The sequence below is a fragment of the Melospiza georgiana genome, chromosome 4, assembly GCF_028018845.1.
Source record: "Melospiza georgiana isolate bMelGeo1 chromosome 4, bMelGeo1.pri, whole genome shotgun sequence".
NCBI lineage: Eukaryota > Metazoa > Chordata > Aves > Passeriformes > Passerellidae > Melospiza > Melospiza georgiana.
In genome coordinates this window covers 10,742,681-10,757,896 of record NC_080433.1, presented here as the reverse complement: position 1 = coordinate 10,757,896, position 15,216 = coordinate 10,742,681, and the positions used below count along the sequence as shown (strand labels likewise).

Sequence of the window (15,216 nt, the reverse complement as noted above, 5' to 3'; positions counted from 1 at the left end):
CTTGTGCCACTTCTTAAGTAACTAAAGAGGGAGGAAATGACTTTTTAATCTTTTGCTTAAAAAAGAACTTCCAACCACCTCTACCATGTGTCAGCTGTCTTCAAGACAAAGAATGACTTTTGGGGAGTAAGATGAAAAATGGTATTATGTATGAAGCCTGGGATGTAGGGCCTGTGGGTTATACTCCTTGGACTTCTATTAGATCCCTGTACCTCAGTCTTCCCAACAGTGGAGACTGCTATCATTCCTTATGTTAAAAAAGTATTGTTATTTGAGTTTGCAAAACCCCTTTAGAAGAAAATGTTGAGGTGGTAAAAATTATTGCTCTCTATTATAATTGGAAATAAATCTGATAGGAGTTGAACAAAACCCAGCAGGTCGGGACTGTATCATCCCAGAAGTAGCTCCAAGCACAGAGTAGCACTTCCTTCCTTTCCACATCAGCAGACACTGCCCGTAGTTGAGTGCTGTAAAGGTGACTAACAGCCTGCTTGTCCCTTCCTCCTCCAGGCTAAGAAAGTTTCTCATTATTGTTTGTTGCTCTGTATCAAATGGAAAAATCAAGTTCCATTTATGCTCTGCCACAGTGCCCAAAGTAATGAAAGAAACACAGACCCTGAGTCACTGGGAAAGGTGTTCATGTGACCTCCTTCCCCTTGGTCAGAGAGGAAAACTGACTTTGCCTTGGTCCACAGGGTCCTTTTTCCTTCACCCTTCCCCCTGCCAGTGTCAGACCAAGGGACTGCATGGCTCAGTCCTCATTTGCCACCAAAGCAAGGCTCATATCAGTGCCCACGGAGCTGGAGGAGCTCTGGGGGTTGTTCATGGCCTGTGAGAGCTCCAGGGGCATGTCCAGGTGGGAGCACCTGTGTCTCCAGAGCAGCACAGTGACAGAGGGGGTGTTGAGTGTTTGATTCCATCTGTCTGTCTGGAAAGGCTGTCAGGGAGGGAGGGTTTGTGCCTATCTGTGGGCCTGTCTCTGAGGGCTTCTGCTGGTGCCTCTGAGCACGTCTGCATGTGCAGGTGCCTCTGTGTTTGTCAGCTGCGCTTGGGGTGCATGAGGATGACTGAGAAAACCATCTGGAGTGGTGGCCACCCTGCCTGCTCATTCAGTGCCACAGCTGCACAGTGTCTGAGTGTGTCTGTGAACCCTGCAGGAGGCTCAGGGGAGGAGGAGTTACCCACCACAGGTACCCACACAAGGCCATGCAGCAGATGTGATGAGCCAGGGGGTGAGCGTGGTTACAAGATGAGAACTGTCAGGGAGAGGGAACTGGTGACTTGAGGGTTTTTGTGAAAGAATGGAATATTTCTGTGCATAAAATGCACTTCTGTTGCAGTAGCACACATTTCCCTAAGAGTGAACATTGCAAGTGGTTTGAGATGGAAATGGTGGGGTTTTAATGGGAGAGATGACAGGAGGGGAGTGCAGTGTTGTGTGTGGACATCTGGGAGACAAAGGACTTGGGTGCCTCAGGAAGCAGCCCCCCTGTGAAGGTTAGGGAAACACAAACCCCACCTTGGTGTATTACTTCCCTAAAAAATGTTGGTGAGGTCTCTTTTGCCCCAGCCTTATGGGTAATGGTTTGATGTTTGTCCATCAGGTGTTCAGGAGAGCTGAGTACTTTATACCTTGCACTTCTGGAAAGTTTTCCAAGTTCTGTTAAGATGTCAGCAGAGGGTTGCAGCTTGATTGAATCCTGAGTACTGGTGCAGTAAGGCCAGAGAAATACCAAAGCATTGAGCTCCCAAGACTTGGAGACTTGTGCAGTGATTTCTCATTTAGCCTATTTTATTTCTGATGTTTAAGCCAGGCGCATGAGGCCTTTTTTTACAATCATCTTGCTTTTGGTGTCAAGAGGCTTCATATTATTTGCCACGAGCTCCCGCTCCCATTCTTTAGAATATCTGAAAGCCTATACCTAATCTCCCTTTCACCCTCTCCTGCACTCCTCCCTTTTAACCCACACCCTGCCTCTCTTCCTTCTCTCCCTCACTTTCCTCTCCCCTTCTCCAGCCACACTAAACCCCCTGAGTTCATTTTCACTCCCAACCAATGTGTCTGAAGGCAGAGAACCAGGGCTGAGGCCCTGCAGTCCTTGTCCAGGCGGCGCTGCCTGCGCCAGGACTGCAGCACGGCCCTGCCGCCCTCGTGGGCACACACCCCTCCCTCCAAGGGAGCAAGGATCGCGGGAAGGACGACTTGCACCCAGCCTGCACCTCACTTGGGACTGCCATTCATCTCTGTCGCTGTGCCTGTCTGTCTGTCTGTCTGTCTTTCTCTGCCTGTCTGGTTCTCTCCGCTTCCACGCCCTTTGCTGCTCAGATTTTGGCCGTCAGCTGCCGCCACCAAATCTTTGCGGTTCCCACAACTCGCAAGCTCGTTTAACCAAACCTTCTGAAAGAGGCAGAAAACATCTCCCCCCACTCTCCTTTCTCCCCCTCTCAAATGCCATCTGGGTAGTAGAGGCCTCCAAATTACGTAGCAAAGGGCTGGAGAAGCACAGTGGCTTCTTTGACATCCTGTGTTGTCGCTCCCTTACTGCTGCCATCCCAGAAGTGTCTGCAGTCCTGAGCTCTCCCTGTGTGCGTGTATATGTATGTGTATATGACTTGTTTTCTTTTTGAAAAAACTGCTGCTAAAATTGATGGGGGGGAGGGTGGATGGAGTTTGCCTTTTTTTTTTTTCTCTTTTTTGTTTTAATCTGGTGGTGTTTTTATCACTGGAATAATTCAGGTAACACACCACGGTGGCCCCAGCTGGAGGAAACCATGTTGAAGCATGGTTGTGAGCTGTAGCAGTGGCAAGTGCTTTATTTTGCGTTTGAAGAACATCAGGAGAGCTGCCCTGGACTCTTCCAAAGATTAGGCTTAGATCAACTTGAATTTGATCCTTCCCATGCTTAATCAACAATTTTAGTGCTTGTTTTTCACCCTGTATTGGTGAGAAAGAAGTATTGTATGACTATATAACCACAACCATGTTTGAACAGGGTTATTTTTGGTTTTATTTATGTATATACTTGTCAGAATAATGGGGCCTCTTTTTTTTTTATTTTAATCTCTTTTCTTTAAAATGTTGGTATTTTGAGTGCATTTCCAGAGTTCATAATGTGATTTGCTCTTTAAAAGTGGTGATTTTGGTAACTGCACAACTTTTTCTGTATGGAAATCTATATGAAATATGGACAATCAGAAATAAGTATGTATTTTCTGCAAAAGAAGGGGATAGTAAATGGAAATTACTCCTTCTTCAGTTTACCTGAGTGTTTGAGCTGTTGCTAGCAGTGCTAGCACCATAAGAAGAAGGCAGGTAGTTCCCCCTTTGAAAGACTCTTCATACCACCCAATTTTAAGGATGTACCTCGATATTGTGATTTCCACAAAATTGTTATACTTGGCTTCTGACATTATGCCAGGCCCATGGAAAAATCAGAATGTATTTTAATGCAGGGAAGACTTAAGAGTAGCATAAAAATTAATTTGCCTTACTGGAAAAATTTAACCACATACATTCTAGTTAATTAAAATAGGAGAAACCAAAGATAAAGAATCCAGGAGAACAAATTTTTAAAAGCTAAATGTGAAAGCAGCAAAAAGAAAGCTAGACAGCCCTATGACTGTAAGACCTGATGCATAAACCTGTCTGGAGTCCTTCTGAGTAAAAATGTTTTAAATGGTGGCCCACAGCATCTCACTGGCTGCCCTAAGGAGTGAATTGTGCTTTTAATTAGAGCAGGCTTGCACATACCCAAAACCTTGCTGGGTTTTAGGGCCTTTAGAGCAGAAGTCCTCTTTTCTTATGTGACTGTAAATTATTGCTATAATAATAGTAAAAGCTAATAGTTGGAACACAAAGAACCACAGACCTTGTCCTGTGTTGGTTCAATAGTAAAAATAAGTATATGGCATCTACATTTCAGTACAAAGAGCTCTTTTAAAAGCCTATGTGCAGGTTTTCTGACCAGTATTTAATTTTACTTGTCATTTTTCTATCACAGTACTTTGAAGAAAAAACCCACTACAATATTCTGGCATCAACATCTGTGATATATTACAGTTATATTTCATTTTCCTCTTAATTCCAATGTGCTTTTCCACAAAGCTAGTTAAAACACTCAAATTAAAAAGAGCTACCCCAAGCTGATTATTTTTTTCCATTGGCTTGCTAGCCAGGATAAATCATTCCTTTTGCCTAGCAGAAGTTTCTTTTAACTTTCCCTGAACTCTAATAGAGATTGTATCTTTATATGAATCCACAGGAAAATCGCTTGACTTTTTTCTTGACTCTTGATTCCTTAGATCATCTCTAAATATATTAATGTTAATTAACGATCTCTAAGCACTCTAAGATAGATGGTCAAAAAGGTGCTTGGGTGAGTTCAAATCCAGCTGGTTCTGCCATCTTAGGCAATTCCCTGAAGCAGTGAAAGATGTTTCTGGCATTTAATTCTCTTTTTTCTCAGACCTACCTTGCTGAGAATGCCCAAGGAATTTTCCAGTGTCGCTGTTCTCCATACACAGGCTGCAGTAACAGAGAGGGCACAAACCCCTGCATTTCACTCACTCAGTTATGCTGCAAAAGCTCCTGCTCTTCATGCAAATCACAAGAGCTTTTAGAATTGGTGCTACAAGACCTCACTGTGTGCACCATCTTGTACATATTTTGAGAAATTCTTACTCATCCCAGGCTGCACTGCCAGTTGCAATGAAAGTAGTGGAGGTGATGGAAGAAGGGAAAACACACACAAGCATTTTTTACTTGATTTCCTCTTTAACTTGCTCTTCTCCCCCATCTTCTTTTTCCCAGTGATTTTGTCGCAATTTTGCCGAACTCTTGGGCAGCAGACATTTGCAGCAAGGCAGTAGGAAGTTCCCCTCTATCTTATCTAGCAGTAGATTTTCCTCTCTGTCCTCAGCCAGATCCCATCAGTCCAGGGGAAGAGCTGCTCCCCTTTTGTGCAAGGCACTGGGCAGCCTTTCAGCATGGTGATGGTACCAGTCTGCAAACCCAAATGTACAGACCTCCCATCAAATGCACATCCAGTTGTGGGGGCTTTGCTGCTCACCCAGATTTGTAATCAGAGGTAAACACATATAAATTAATTCTACCCTTTTCAATATAGTCAATATAGCACTCTCATTTAGCTCTTGCTTTGCTTCCTCTACATTCTCATGCACCAGCCAGGCAAACACAAGAGGGGTGGTTCTTTTATTATTTCTTCATAGACATCTGGTTTGTAAATGGCTGTGCTCTTACCTTCACTCTCTGATCTGTTCTTTGAGGAGACTGTCTGGCACAAGATGCCAACAAAACCACTTCAGCTTCATGTATCTCCCTGGGAATCTGCTAAATGGGACCCATTCCTGTCTGCAGCCAGCTGACCAAGCTGTGGGGACTGGAATCAGCTCATGGTCAGCTGATTGATGGCCAAAGAAAGTGACTTGGCTCTAATTGCTGTTGCAGAGTAATGGGACATCCCAGCTGGTGGCACCCCAGTTGTTCTGTCCAGCTCCACTTTGAAGCTCTGAGACACCAGCCAGCAGTGCTGCCTGCTGGGCCTTGTCTGAGGGGCTGGGAGAAAATCTCCTTCATCCAAAGCCAGACATCATTATATAAGATGAACAGACATGAAGGCAAAGATGCCTCAGCTGTAAAGAAACACTTGTTAATAGAAAAACATCAAAACAAATTGATGTTTAGAAACAGGGAATTTGAGACTCAAGTGTTTGACCATACTTGAACACAGTAAATCACACAGAGTGAGCATTATGTATCATCTAAACAGTCCCTATCCTTGTTTGGTTTCTTTACCAAAGAATTCATCAAATCAATAATTATTTATTCTTGGAAAGATATGTAGAACAAGAAAACGTTGCTAAGTAGCTTTGTAAGATCTATTCCCAGTCTCCATATGACCACTTCTAATGTTTTCTGATAATGCCTGTGATTGGCATTTCAAATCCCAGAATGACACGTACAGACTTTATTGTATCCCATAATATCATACAGAAATCCAATGAGTCTGTAGGCTGGTTTTTTCCTAGGTAATATTCTGCATCAACATTAAATAACTTTCTAATTTAAAAGGCAATGAAAAGACACAGACTGGGAATTAAACACTAGCTGCTGCAAATCTCAGGTGAAAATGGTCCATAACAATCTCTCTGTATTGTATACTAGCTGCTGGTATCCCTGGATATCCTCCCTTGAGCAAAGATTAATTATACAAAACTGACAGGGGATGACAGTTCACCTGCAGCCATCCAGAGCCTCTTGCAATCCACAGACCTATTGCTTTGAAACCAAGGTGGGTTGGGTTTTCTCCTGCATGTGCAGTTTCTTTAAGCACCTTCACCAAAGCACAAGATGGCTCATCCATCTTCACACTGTCCCAAAGCCTCTGGGCTTCCCAAAAGATGGGTCCTGGCAACTGCATGTGGAATCTGTCAGCTGGTAGCCTACCTGACTCCCTCCCCAGGAAAACCTGCTCCTGCTCCAGTGTCTCCCTGGCTCCAGCAGTCCCCAGAGTTGTACTGAGGAGTGGGGATTTTGCTGCAGACCACAAGGCTCCTTCCAACCTTGGCACCCCCAGTGTAATCAGGACTTGTGCAGTACAACAAAGAAGCTCCTGAAGTTTCCTTCTGGACTCATGTGCTTCTGGAACCCTACAAATTCCAAAGGTCTCCCTCCATCTTTCAGCTTGAGGCTGACCAGAGAAACCCCAGAAAGACCCAAAAGAGCACCAAGTTTCACTCTGTTCTTCATTTTTCCTTCTTCCTTGTCCTTTTCCCACACCATGAAATCCTATCAGCTAATTCAGAAATAATTAACAAATATCTGCAGAAGTGCTCAAACATCCAGTGCAGAGAAGACAAACACAGCCATGGCAGCAGAAGGACATGCCTCTGGGAGTTTGTTTAATTCCTCATCAATCACCAAAATCCTCATAAATCACCAGTCTGCAGTGAAGAAGAAGCCTGTAGATGCCACTCACCCTCTCAGCACCAATGGAGCATTGCAAGGTGTTGGACACAAAGTGGCTCAGGGAGTTCATATCAGAGAAAAGCTCTGTTGCCATTCTCATTTCCAAGGCAGGCTGTGGGATGCCAGAAGAAATGGAAAAATCAGTTCTTACACAATGCACATGCACAGTGCACAGTGGATGTTTTGAACAGTCTTTTTCTTCTGTTTTATTTTGACATCAAAATTGGTGCCATGGTCTTAGTAGACAAAAACCTGAGCAGGCCAAGTGTGTCAGAGAACATCTCCCAGCTTGCAGCCCTCCACAGCAGCTGTGCTTTCACAACACTGCTGCAGATAAGTCAAGATGATGGATTTATTTGGGTGTTTGGGATGGGACAACCTGGAATTGAAAATATCTGTTACTTGGAATGAAAACCAGATACAGGCCGTGCTCCTTTTGGAAAACGTGTCCCACAGGTTTCTCTCACTCTTCCCTCCCAGACAATGAAAAAAAAAAAGGGAAGAGAGTAATCAACAATATAATTCAGAACATAAATCTCTCTAAAGAGGTGGAGGAAAAGAAGACTGCCTTTTCCAGCACAGTGATAAATACACTGCTGAGTTTGATGTTTAAAAGCCATGTTAACTTTGCCTCAGGAAATGCAGTGAAGCACATTGGACTGCTCAGGAACAGAAATGAGGACACTGTTGGCATGGATGGTAATAGAAGTGAGGAAAGCTGGAAAGCTGAATTCTCATCTTGCTCTCTCTCCCTCTTGCTCAGTGGCCTGTTCTGCTCCCAAGGTCATCCCCCTCAGGCTGCTCTGGGCTGGGACACACTGATCATCTCCTTTGGGAGCCATTGCCCTGTGAATCAAGAACTGGTCAGATGAAAAGCCAAGTTTAATGAAAAAAAAGTTTATCACACATGGCTGCTGGCAGAGGCATTCAAATCAGCAAAACCTCTCTTCTCTTACTCAAACAGAAGATCCTCAGAGTCTCTCCACCTGTAAAACAAAAAGCCCTGCACACATGTAGCCTTTGAACATTTATTTTCATGGTTCAATTCATCTTTAGCACCTTCTCATCCAGATGTTCTAGGGCTTCTTCTGGCTGCCTGTCCCACAGAACTCAAATGATGAAGCGCAGGCCAGCTGCACCTGCCTGTCTGAGTCAGACCAGTGGCTGCACCTGAAGATGAGCACTACATCTCTGATAGTGGTTAGTATCTGCTGCTTTCTCAGGAGCCTCCCAGGCTTGATTACCCTAAGACTTGATTTCCCAAAGCTAATGAGAAGGATTATTAAAACATCCTGAAAATTAAGAATAATTTGCATATATATACTTTACCAATTGTTCTGCTTTTCTGAAAGTCATGGGGAAAAAATAGAGCTTTTAGCTGTGTGAAAAAGCAGCCCTTTCATTACTTGTCCTCTAATTGTCAATCTAGGGTAATCTGCATAACCAAATAAAAGCAATTGACTTTCCTTATATTTGCCTTAAGCACTTGGAGCCATAAGACTTCTGTCTGACAATTTTTGGATATATATATATATAATTAATTTATAAGCTATTCAAATTTGTATGATTTGCATATTAGAAGCTAATTAGTAAAGCAAGCTCCAGAATTTCAAAATCTTAGAATCCATAGGAAATGAAGGGGAAAAAACTGATAGCTGCAGGACTCATTTGCTTAAGAAGTTACCTTGCCCTTATTAACTGTATTCAAAACAGGCTTTTGTTGCACAGGGATATGGTAATGCTTCCCCTGAGGTCTGAGATCATGTGGAATCAGTGAAGTATAAATGCATATATATTGCATTTGGATGAGCTGACTCTTGGTGTTTCTTGGCCCCCATGAGTTAATGCAGGCAGAAATGTAATGGCAAACCCCATTGCAGATGTTGCATTTTCCCCAGTTGCCCTCCTTGCAACAAATGAAATTTTAACCCCCTCCCTGCCGCAGGAGAGCTCAGTCTCCTCTGCAGAGCTGAGTATCAGCATTTTATATTGCACTGGAACACCCTCAGAGCTTTTTCCAGGGAAATCCACAAGGTGTTCACTATTTGCCCCAGTAAAGGCAGCATCACATCCCTCAATTCCCAGTTTTCCTGTAAGATGGTGCCCTTTGCTAATAGGCATTAAATTATCAAAAAAACCCTCCAGTCCTTCACCCAGATTACAGCTATAGAGAGGCTCGATTTTTTTGTTTCCAAAAGCCCCTTGTAACATTTTTCTCTGTTTTAAAATAGAAAGAATTTTATTGAAGTAATCAAGATTCAAGACATATGCTTAAGTAAAGTAAAAGCAGTTTAATCTGGCATTGATTTTTTTTTCTCAGTTATATATGATTTATAATGGAAATGTAAACCAAATTAAAATGTGTGAGGACAAAATGTGAGATTTCAACCTTACATTTCTGAAATGCCTGTTTCAGAATTGGCATGTGTCTACAGAACATTTGACTTTCAGCATCAGCATTCTTCTAACAGAAAATATTTTTGCAGGGGGAAAAAAGATGAATTTTGGCTAGTTTTGTTCAAAATGTTCCCAGAAATTTTCAAAGACTTCCTTACTTAAAGGAAGATGGCACAGTTTGAGAAGCTTTTCTGATTTGTTCTTGGGGAAAATATTTTGGGAGGGTTTTTTTGTTTGTTTCTTTGTTTTTTCCTGCTAATAATTTGAATTCACTGTAAGGTTGTGTGAATTTACAATTATGCCATCTGCAATCCAGTAGTATTCCCTGTCAGAGAAGTTCCAGATACATTTCTGCCTGGCCTCATAATAACCTCAGAGACTTTTGGTGGCTGGTGGGTTATCTCCAGGGCTCTCGTGATTAAAGCCTCAGACAGCAGTGGCAGACAGATGGCTCTGGAAGGGGCTGTGGGGGCTGTGGTAACTCCCCAATGCCATGGCAGAATATTACCTGCCAGCAGTCAGGTTGATTTGAAGCCCTGACTTTTTCCAGCTCTCCACAAAGACTTGTGCAACTCAGCCTCCTGAGGTCACTTCAGATTTTTGACACTACAAATACAAGAGTGTCTTCTTTTACCATGTCTCTATGGCACAGATAACTTCTAAACCTCTTTTTTTTTCCCATACTTTGGAAAATTCTTGTTCTTGAAACTCAAAACCTTGGAGATCCCATGTCAGTGTTAGCACATGGGAAGGAAACATCTCCAGAAGAGCAGTGGGGTTTCTCATTGCCAAATGTGTGCTTTTAATTCCCCTCCACATCTTACCTATGGCTTTAATGAGTTAATTTCCTCAAAACATCTCTTGCCACACTTCATCTTGTGTCCAAAGTCACAGATGCAGCATGGCTGAAGTAGGACCCTTGGAGGAGACCTAAAGACCTTGATCTAAAAAAGGCTGATATCTTACAAATGTAAAGGAACTACACAACACTTCAGCCTGCTCAGGAAGCTCTGCAGAGCAGGTTCTCAGAGGCACCTTTCCTGCAGGGAGGAGAAAAAAGCAAGAAGTGAACATGTGTCACCCCCTTCCTCATGGGACAAAACTGACGGAACAAATATCAAGTTTCCAACAGATATGGCATCTTCGTGGGTAACTTTTCATTCTCCAAATTCAACATCAACATTCTCCAATCAACATCAACATCAACATCTTAGCAGACATCTATCACCAGCAACCAACTGCTCTCAGTGGGCTTCTAGAAGCTTCATCCATGAGCCACAGTTTCCTCAGTGGAGAAAGGCCTTTACAGATTGCTAGTCACAAAAGGCAGCATAAGCATCTGACCACTCATTCTTCTGAGAAATAAGGAGCTTCTCTGTCATATTGTGGTGCCAGCATCTCAAACACACATTTCCTCTCATCTCTTCCAACCTATCAGGCATAACTGGGAGGCTGCAGCTGTACCTCTGCATTGACTGAGACAACTCCAGTGAAGCAATTATAACACTGTGCATTCAGCTGCTCAAATGCTCTCCACAATACAAAGGTTGAATTATCTCTTGCAAAAAAGAGATTCCTCCCTATGAATGGAAGTGTTGGTAGAAAGTAAAAAGCTATCAGCAAGGAAGTTCTGTTCCTCAAACATCAGGGAAAAGATCAGTTTGGACTTCCTAGCAAAGGCTAGATCCACTTCAAGGGAGTTGAACTCATCTTCAGTGTGTCCTGTGGTGTAAAAGAATTGCTGCCATCAGCAATGGGAATGCTGCCTGCCTGTCCTGTCATCAACAGCTCCTGAACAGCTACTGACACTTAGCCAGCAGAGGAGGAGCCTCCATGGTTATATGGATTAAACACATACTGTACAGACCTAATGAAGCTGCCTTTTAGGCATTTCCAGGGGCTGCTTCTCTGCAAAGCCATTACAGTTGTCAGCAAACCAGCCAAAAGGAGCTCAAACCTCCCAACATGGTCCTCTGTCTCCAGTGTTCCACAAGGATGAGGTGGGATTAATATCTCTTCTCTGGAATTTCCTACTGACTCTTTCATTTGAATCTGCCTATTAACTTTCCTGTTTTCTTCCAAATCTTTATCCATAAGATATTCTAAGCCATGGATATTTCAGGGAACTTTGATACTAATGTGAATATACAAAGCCTTTTTGCTCATATTTTTCCTGCTGTCTTTACAGATCTGAAAAGCCACATCATCCCTTCTCAGAATTTCAGAATGGACTGCATTACAGTATAAATATCCCACTATATTTACTCTGTTACATATTGCTCTTGAAAGATTGAGAATGGTTCCTTAGGAGTGCAAATTTTATCCTCTCCTAGCTTCCAAAGCACAACCCATCAGAAACTTTTTCAGACACCAGGTTTGATTTGTGAGACATCATGGAGGTTCAACAGGACCTGGAGGGGTTGTGTTCCTCACAAGCAGTTCCCAGTAAACCTCACTGTCCCCTACCCAGACAGAGCAGGATTACCAGGAACACAGCTCCCTTATCCAGTGCTGTGGCCTCTGAGATTTTAAGTATCTCTCCACTGAATAAAGCTGGCTTCTTTCCCAGAGACTTCCTTACCTGGGATCCTGACTTCATGATGGGCACAAGCTTTGACTTCCTCTTTTGTGCCTGTAGGGGCTCTAAGAATGCTCACAGGTTTGCAGCAATTTATCTGCCTAAAAAGCTGGTGTTCTAGTACACTCTGAATATGAATGAGATGTATGCAGGCAACAATATTCTGAGGAGGTTTTCAGACATGTTGCAGGGATCACTCAGTCTTTATCCTACTGAATTTTACTTGGGCTTCTAGAACCTTCTCTTCTCTTTCTTGGACTCTTCTGCTTCTTATCATCTCTGTTGCCTTTTTAAATATAGTGGCATAAAAAGAAAGAAAAAAATTACCCAAACAGTTCTCATTGCACTCATCCCCCTGAGTGTCTTTACACAGGTGCATCCTGCCTCAGATATTTCTTTTCCCAGTCAGCCTGCAGGTTCCCTTCTGTATCACTCTAAATATGACCTTGTACTTGTGATTTATCCTTCAGATCCCTTTTTTCTGTGAGAGGAACTGCTCAGAACATCACCTCAGACTGATGTCCCTGCTGTGGCCATTTCCCATTCAGTATGTTCATGTTACTCATGCGCTAGAGAAGGGCAGGACAGAAGTTTTGTCTTGAAGTTCCTTTGCAGGTTAAACCCCCATGCAGCAGCAGGGAACACAGCCAAGAGTGCTTTCTGCTCAGTGGTGTAGCTTCTCCAAAAGCTCTTCCAGAGACATCAAACAGATGAGGGTTTGTTTTTCCACATTGTTCTGAGATTTGTAGAAATGAAATCCTGTCCACTTCAGATGGGCAATAGACACTGGCTTTAATTACTTGTCACCATGCCTCCATCCCTGGGAACTGATGTGACCACTGCATTCTCAGGTGCTAGTTGCCTGTCCTTGTCCTAAAATTTGCATTCCACATCACTGGCAAGGCTGAAGATTCTTGGATAATCTAGCAGTAGCTCTCTCAGCTTTAGGGCTTGGAATGGCCACACTGGAAAGTTCCAGTAATGGATTCTCAGATTCCTATGCTCAGGTCCATGGGGTGCCCCTTTGGCACAGCTGGTAGGACTTGTCTCCTTTCTGAAACCTTTGGGGATATCCAAAAGTGTATTCAGGAACCCAAAGGTGGGGGTTGATTTCCCCCTCATGAACTCACACAAGCACAGCAGGAACCTCAGCCCACAGTGCCACAGTTTGTACAAATCCCACCTGCCAGCATCAGCAGAACCTTCCCTGTGCTGCTTTTGAGCCTCTACCACAGGCAGTGATATAATTTGGTTCATTTTTGACCACAACTTAAAACACAGCCCAGTTAGCTCAGGGAATAGAAGAAGAAATGACAGTGAAAGCACAATATCCCACAGCACCTCAAAAGGCTTCTTAAGCCTGTCAGTCACAGATGCACAAACACCATCAGCCAGGAATGATGGAGAATCCAGAAAATTTTCAGTTATTTTGAAGGACATTTGTACCTTCTACCAGGAATGCAGCAAGCAGCAGAATAAGGGTCCTTCCACTGTGAGAAAAGGTGATTTGCAAAACTAGAAAGAGGAAGGGGGATGGGACTTTGCTGGAAAGATGTTTGCCTAGCAACACAAAATCAAAATCTATGCCTGACCTGTAAGAAATGTCTCTATGGGCACTGCTGCTTCATTTGGTATTCAAGCCAACTTTTGCCTGTATGTGATCTGAAAACACAAGAGCAAACATGTGAAAGAGGAGGATGAAAGCAATGAAAGCTGACACTACCAAACCAATGAGTTAACCCAAATTATAAAATGAGCTGGTGTACCTTGGGTTTTTAATTGTTCTTATCTGCCCATATCACCAAACTAGGCTGTGCATCCAAACTACGGGGTTTTTTTTAGGTAATACAATGCCAGTTTGATTACTGCAGCATCCTTGGAGAGCAGGAGCATGCTGCAGGAGACCTCCATGGCACTAGAGGGGAATTCTGACACTGGCAGAAACACATCAATTCCCACTTTGCTAAAGTAGCAGACTGGTTTGGCACATGGTAGAGGTTAGGCCTGAAGGATTATGTTACTATTGAACTGAAGGACTCCTAATAAAGACAGTTTCATTTAATTTACAATTCTGCTTCTTACACCTAAGGATACTTGCAGCCTTGGGTATATTTTAGAATTGCTCTCAGTATTGGAAATGGCCCCAGAGGTTAATCAAGGAATATCAAGCAGAGTGTCTGCAGCAATTTGACTCTTCCAGGCGTGGCCAGGGCTGGGCTCAGCTCAGCCTGGCCTCCAAAAACAGATCCACTGAGTGCCTAGGGCTCTGCTGTGAGGTGGGTAAAGGCAGAGTGAGCTAATTAGCTGCACCAACCCACATTCACAGCTGGTGCTGGGTGTTGCAGGGCTGCCAAGAGCCAGTTAGACTCTCCCAACCCAGAACTGTGTGAAAGGGAATGGGAATATACAAACAGAAAGTGTTGCTTTAGCCCTGGGATGTTATGGGTTTGCAAATCAGATGGATGCACTGGAAGCTGGCTGGTCCCTGTGCAGACATGGCCTGGATCTGAGCTGGAGAGCCAAATCAGCCCCTGTATTGAACTCATTTACCAGTACAGTACCTCCACTGCCAGGGTGTCCAGCACTCAGGAGACACTGGGTGTGACTCACGTGTGCTGGTAGTGGAGAGAGCTTACATCAAATTCAGAGGCAGTTGTACCCACTTCTGCCTTGGCCAGCCTTGATCCTGGGCATCCTAGGGAATAAGCCCAGCCTCTTGTGCATTTCTTTCAAATCCCCTTTTGCCCTCTTCTGCCATTTTGTTGCTCCTGTGTTAGCCAAGACCTAGTTTACTAGGGCTCTTGATTGGAGACTTATTACAGCTTATTTCTGTCTGCCTTTCTTTAAAGCCAGCTGAACATACCCAATGCTCTTCCTCTATGGTAAGACCGAAAATACAGACCACCCTCCCAGCTTCTGTGACACTCTTTCTAACACACTCCTTTTTTCTCTTCTCCGTGATCACAAGTTCTCTCTCCAAGCCCAGCCTAGTTATTTGTGCATGAAGCTGCCATGTCATGTATTGGTGTGAGTCTGGTGTTCACATGAGCTGTGAATATGCTGCACATGTGTATCTCTTGTGCATCCTGAGCTTTCCTTTGGTCAAGTTAACTGTTGTTCTGCCTTCTAATGAACCACCAAGAGAGAACTGGACCTGGTAAGATTTCTTGTTAGTAACAATGTCCCTGTGTCACTGTCAATGTGACACTGAATGAGTTTGCAGTGTGACTTCACGTCCAAGCTTCCAGAAAAG

The 15,216-nt window shown here is 43.6% G+C and overlaps 1 protein-coding gene across 1 annotated transcript in view; it reads left to right on the top strand.

The window, feature by feature from the left end:
• CACNA1C (calcium voltage-gated channel subunit alpha1 C) overlaps positions 1-15,216 on the top strand; it is a 409,374-nt gene that overhangs the window by 361,698 nt on the left and 32,460 nt on the right. Inside the window, exon 32 of the mRNA XM_058021914.1 lies at positions 14,813-14,845. Coding sequence (XP_057877897.1) covers positions 14,813-14,845 — 33 coding nt within the window. The remainder of the gene's footprint in view (positions 1-14,812; positions 14,846-15,216) is intronic.